Source organism: Hypomesus transpacificus, unplaced genomic scaffold (genome assembly GCF_021917145.1).
Source record: "Hypomesus transpacificus isolate Combined female unplaced genomic scaffold, fHypTra1 scaffold_472, whole genome shotgun sequence".
Classification (NCBI taxonomy): Eukaryota; Metazoa; Chordata; class Actinopteri; order Osmeriformes; family Osmeridae; genus Hypomesus; species Hypomesus transpacificus.
The window spans coordinates 44555-50862 of NW_025813988.1; the positions used below are offsets into that span (position 1 = coordinate 44555).

General features: G+C 48.7%; 1 protein-coding gene across 2 annotated transcripts; it reads left to right on the forward strand.

Annotated features, from left to right (window-relative positions):
• The first annotated feature begins 73 nt into the window (after positions 1-73).
• sirt5 (sirtuin 5) lies at positions 74-5132 on the forward strand. 2 transcript variants are annotated; one of them, XM_047017048.1, is made up of 10 exons: positions 74-296; positions 849-968; positions 1068-1095; positions 3059-3164; positions 3260-3485; positions 3733-3820; positions 4290-4343; positions 4453-4576; positions 4818-4933; positions 5046-5132. In XM_047017048.1, the coding sequence occupies exons 2-10, from the start codon at positions 869-871 to the stop codon at positions 5116-5118; spliced, it is 915 nt and encodes a 304-aa protein (XP_046873004.1). In that variant the 5' UTR covers positions 74-296; positions 849-868; the 3' UTR covers positions 5119-5132. The 2 variants fall into 2 exon arrangements, with proteins under 2 accessions (XP_046873004.1, XP_046873003.1); XM_047017047.1 differs by having other exon boundaries at positions 74-237.
• The last annotated feature ends 1176 nt before the right edge of the window (positions 5133-6308 follow it).

Here is a 6308-nt window from a genome sequence, read left to right on the forward strand (position 1 = left end):
AAATATCTAAATCTTACCTACTGTAGGTTCAAAATATTACCCAACCACTCCATCTGGTGGCCAACACGATTAATTTAGCTAGTATTTAGCATGTTGCCCTTTGCAGCGCACTCATTTGGTTGGCTAGTTCCTTCATACTACGGTACTAGCGATATAAATAGTCATTGACAGGTAGTAATTCAAAGTAGTAACACAAGGTGAACGTCAAGTTGGACTACTCTTTCGGCTGACCCAACGGTGTGGAATCTTTCAAAATACCCTCCTCTACTTTTTAGTGGTTTCTGTTTCCTTACAGGGTACGGCACAGTAAGGCTTCAGCATTTGGCTAGCAACTCATAAAGTGAATCACCTACCAAACATACATATCTAGATTCTGATCTACGTGCAATAGTGTAGCCTACTGTATGCTTATTGTTGCAAGCTTGTTATTGGAGTTAGGTGCGATCTTAAAGAACGGACTGCTCTAAGTTAGCTAGAAAGCTACAGACTAGCAGCTGGCAGTGGTAGCCTATATCCAATTTATGTTCTAAGGTAGTAGTATTAGCTAACACTGCTATCCGTAGCTAGACAATACATTCACATGTTTTTGGTGCGCATATTACAATATATGCGTTCGCATTTTAATGTATGCCCAAGTGTCTATTAATCATTATTCCTGGTGTCAGGAGAGCCATTCGCGTTCAGGGGTTCAATGACAATGTAGGCTATGGTTGGCCAGAAAGCTAACTAAATAGCTATTATCTGTTAAGAAGCGTCGTTATTTTTGTAGCATCTTAGACATTTTATAATGTATTCAATGTCTCACCACGGATTAAAAGTCGTTATTTTTCGCCCTTTCTCTCATGCAGCCCTGACTGAGTTAACCCTAATGATTGTTCGCCAGTTCACCTGCAGGGGCATAACGTCACACCTGTTATTTGCCCGTCTCAGAGCACCAAGCCCACAAGACATGGCTCGGCCCAGCTCAGGTACGGACACACACACACACACTGTCAAGAAACATTTTGTTCTGTAGTGTGACCCAATAGGCATTTTTGGATAAATGGTATTGGTGTATGTGCTTACAGATCTGGCTGCCTTTCGAGAGATTTTCTCCAAAGCCAGAGAGGCAGCTAAATCTTTTTTTGCGTTTTGGACGTCCATATGGACGTCCATAGACTGACGGCGATGGCTGCTGATCTTTGCATGGATGGACGGACGGCGATGCTGTTCAGAGTGCCGTCCATAGAGGGAGCATATATTTTGGACGGCGTCATAGCCGTCCATATGGACGGCGATGCTGTTCAGAGTGCCGTCCATAGAGGAAGCAGATATTTTGGACGGCGATGGATTAGCAGGGACGTCCCTCGTGCCGTCCATAGAGGGAGCAGATATTTTGGACGGCATCATAGCCGTCCATATGGACGGCGATGCTGTTCAGAGTGCCGTCCATAGAGGGAGCATATATTTTGGACGGCGATGGATTGAATGTTTAGCAGGCTGTTGAGCTAACAGAACTGCCGAAGGCTACCATAGCATGTAGCTAGCTACATTAACTTTGGATGACTCAATCTTTTGTCAAGTTAATTTGTATGAATTGCATGTTAGTGCAATATTTACGCCTTTATTCTGTTTTTTTTACATAATCAGCAGTATGATCTCATGACAATATAGACTTGAAAAACAATATGTTATGGTTTGGGTTTGCCTATAGGCTACATATATTTTAATTATTTCGAGAATTGTTAATAAAGACTCATTTAAAATTTTAAAATTTGGAGTGTTAGGCCCATAGGCTATTATGTTTTGCATTTGTCTCCGCTCAAAGTGGTTCGTGCGCAACATTGGAGCTACTGACTGGTGGCTCCAAATCCACCCATAAAACACTTTAAACTGACGGCTTCAAAGACCTAAAGGGCAATGTATTTCATAGGGTCATAACACAATGTTAAAATCTTAATTGAGTCTTTATTAACAATTCTCGAAATATTTAAAATATATGTAGCCTATATCTAGGCAAACCCTAACCATAACATATTGTTTTTCAAGTCTGTATTGTCATGAGATTATATTGTTGATTGGCCTACTTTTGTATGTTAAAAATAAAATAAAGGCGTAAATATATAGCCTTCACTTAAATGCAATTAATACAAAATAACGTGACAAAACTTATTGAGTCATCCACGGTTGCTGTAGCTACATTTATGGTAGCCTTTGACGGCTTTGGTTTGGCTCAACACATCGTATTGTGTTTTGCATTGGTCTCCGCTCCAAGCGAGTGTTTGTTGTTTTGCGTTTGTCTCCGTGCGCAAAGTTCGTGCGCAAGATTGGAGCTACTGACTGGTGGCTTCAAATCCACCCATAAAACACTTTAAACTGACGGTTTAAAATACCTAAATGGCAATGTATTTCATAGGGTCATAACACAATGTTAACATTTTAAATGAGTCTTTATTAACAATTCTCGAAATAATTAAAATAAATGTAGCCTATAGGCAAACCCAAACCATAACATATTGTTTTTCAAGTCTATATTGTCATGAGATCATACTGCTGATTATGTAAAAAAAACAGAATAAAGGCGTAAATATTGCACTAACATGCAATTCATACAAATTAACTTGACAAAAGATTGAGTCATCCAAAGTTAATGTAGCTAGCTACATGCTATGGTAGCCTTCGGCAGTTCTGTTAGCTCAACAGCCTGCTAAACATTCAATCCATCGCCGTCCAAAATATATGCTCCCTCTATGGACAGCACTCTGAACAGCATCGCCGTCCATATGGACGGCTATGATGCCGTCCAAAATATCTGCTCCCTCTATGGACGGCACGAGGGACGTCCCTGCTAATCCATCGCCGTCCAAAATATCTGCTCCCTCTATGGACGGCACTCTGAACAGCATCGCCGTCCGTATGGACGGCTATGACGCCGTCCAAAATATATGCTCCCTCTATGGACGGCACTCTGAACAGCATCGCCGTCCGTCCATCCATGCAAAGATCAGCAGCCATCGCCGTCAGTCTATGGACGTCCATATGGACGTCCAAAACGCAAAAAAAGATTTAGCTCCTACTGCAAAGCCAAGCATGTAGCAATCCTGACCGGCGCGGGGGTCAGTGCAGAGAGTGGCGTGCCCACATTCAGAGGGGAGGGGGGCTACTGGCGAAAATGGCAAGCACAGGTAAACAAACACAAATGGTTTTCTCCCTTCGCTAGCTGGATGTCTCCTCAAACGTGTCCTCGCGCTTCCATCTCTTTCTCCTCTCTCTCCGACAGGACCTGGCCACTCCGGAGGCCTTCTCTCGGAACCCGTCCAGAGTCTGGGAGTTCTATCACTACCGACGAGAAGTGATGCTGACGAAGAGCCCCAACCCGGCCCACTTAGCCATCGCCGAATGCCAGGCCCGTCTCAGCAAGCAGGATCGGAAGGTCACCGTCATCACCCAGAACATTGACGAGCTTCACCGCCGCGCCGGTTCCAGCCCCGTCCTCGAGATCCACGGTCACCGGACCTCATACTTTCAACTTTTTTTCTGTTCTTTTCTTTTATCGTTATTTTTCCCGTTCTGTGGGTTTATTATTTTGTAGACTGTTCGGTTTAATAGACTTTAGACTGAATTAACATTTGACACGAGGACTCGTATTCTTCCTTTTGTGTTTCCAGGAGTTCTTCCTTGCTAGTTGTCGATGTGTCTGTATGTTTTGGTCACGCCATGCCTGTTTCTGTCCTCTGATTGGCCCGTCTGCAGGCAGCCTGTTTCGAACCCGCTGTATGAGCTGTGGCCATGAAGGAGCCAATCACAAGAGCCCAATCTGTGCTGCCCTGGAGGGCAAGGGGTGAGGGTTCAAACTCAGGGGTTTGAACATCATTTGTCTTGTATTTTGCAGTTTCCCTGTGAGAACAAGCGTGGAACCCCTTGTGGCCCCCTAAATGTAGAGTTTGTATCGTTACAAACATGGTCTTTTGCCTGCAAAGCAGTGAAGTCGACGATATGACAACATTAAATAACTAAAGTTATCACATTGTTTTTTTGATTTTCGAAACCGTTGGCCTCCTCATTGCTGCTATATTCATATTTACGATTCTCATATGTTTATTGTATGCACCATCCTGCCACAGTAAATTCCTTGTTTGTGTAAACTTACTTGGCGAAATAAGCTGATCATTTTTTTATGTCCTGTAACTGGCCCCTCTAATAGCACAATACCCCCCCCCCCCCCCCCCCCCCGATATGTTGGTGAACAATAACTATTTTAATACCACAATGTTTTGTGCCATGGCTTCATTTGGTGTTTTTCCCTTTAGTGCTCCTGACCCGGACGCCAGTGACGCTCAAATTCCTGTGAATGACCTTCCCAGGTGGGACAAGTATCTTACCGACACATCATCAGTACTGCTGTTGACAGGAGAGATACCAGCGTGTGTGCGGGTGTGTTTGTGTGTGTTTGCGGGCGTGTGTGGAAACCAGGTGTGAGCAGGAGGGCTGTCGTGGTCTTCTCAGGCCGGCGGTGGTTTGGTTCGGAGAGACGCTGGATTCGAGCATCCTGACGCAGGTGGAGGAGGAGCTGGAGAGCTGTGACCTCTGCATGGTGGTGAGGGTGCTGTCAGGAGTGTTCATCTCTTCCCCCTCCCCCCTTTATCTCTTTCTGTCCCTCCCTCTCTCTTCCCCCTCTCTTTATCCCTCTCTGCCCCTCTCTCTCGCCCCCACCTCTTCACCTCCCTCCCTCCCTCCCTCCCTCCCTCCCTCCCTCCCTCCCTCCCTCCCTCCCTCCCTCCCTCCCTCCCTCCCTCCCTCCCTGATACACAGCGTGTGGTGCCGTCTGTGTCCTGCAGGTGGGCACCTCCTCCGTCGTGTATCCAGCCGCCATGTTTGCCCCCCAGGTGGCCCACCGGGGCGTTCCCGTGGCCGAGTTCAACATGGAGAACACCCCCGCCACCATGCGCTTCAAGTGAGACACGTGCACATCCTCATGTTGTTCCGCCCCGAGCGAATACACAAATTTGAATGCCTACGCAACGTGCAGTATGGGGGTGTGTGTTGTTTTTGGGGGGGGGTTGCAGGTTCCACTTCCACGGCCCCTGCGGGATCACCCTGCCTCCGGCACTGGAGCGACACGAGACGGAGCTCATCTGAGGGAGGGGGAGGGAGGGAGGGAGGGAGGGAGAGGGAGGGAGGGGAGGGGAGGGAGGGAGGGAGGGAGGGAGGGAGGGAGGGAGGGAGGGAGGGAGGGAGGGAGAGGGAGGGGAGAGGGAGGGAGGGAGGGAGGGAGGGAGGGAGGGAGGGAGGAGGGAGGGAGGGAGGGAGGGAGGGAGGGAGGGAGGGAGGGAGGGAGGGAGGGAGGGAGGGAGGGAGGGAGGGAGGGAGGGAGGGAGAGAGAGAGGGAGGGAGGGGAGAGGGGAGAGGGAGGGAGGGGGGTGAGAGAGAGAGTGACTTCCCTCCCCACAGAAGCCCCGTGTGTCTCCTATCGTCAGGCACAGCGCACTTCTCCACAGACCAGACTTTGCTCTGATGCACTTCCTTCAATGGGACGCACCGCTGTGAATGTATGCCCGAGCCAAACACATTTGTCAGTCGAAACACTCCCCTTAGAGTGGTGCACTTCGAAATAGATTCCAATCAATGGTGCATCATTTACAAGGCCAATGAACTAGTTACACGAAGGGCCCCAGGGTCCTAATCAGCACGATTCCAGCACCATTTGCACGTGACTTAGCTGGATGGGTTTACAAGTTGGAGGAGCAGGTGTTCTTTCCCGGCAGTAGGGGGCAGTGCTTAGCTGTCTTCTCCGTCTCTAGACTTGAGTTCAAGCTTAACTCCAGAGGACGGTGTTGTCTCGGAGGGTTGGAAGGCACTGTGGGTTTGGACGGTGCGCTCTCGTTTCGGGCCCTGCGGGTTAAGACCAGGGTTCGTCCCACATCGCCTACCCACCGCCCCCGAAACCGATACTTCACGGTTGACGTTGTACATGAACAAGTGAACCCATGGCTACTTGGTGAGACGCATTGGGATCGTTTGGTCGATGAGATGACTCTCTTAAAAGGCAACGAGCAACTGTGTTGCCGTACCAAAAAAGGTGTTGTTGTGCGGTGAGCGCGGGCAAAATGGCGGCTGGTTGGGCGAACAGCCGTTTCATCCGACAAAATAAAACTTGTGTTCTGAGAAACGCCTTTGAGTCTTTTTTCTCTCCCCCCCCCCCCCCCCCCCCCCCCCCCCCCCCCCCCCCCCCCCCCCCCCCCCCCCCCATACAATGTGCACTCGATTGCAGTTTGGGTACCGCATGTGTGAGTACAGTTTGACCCAGAGTGAGACTGCGCGTGTGGCTG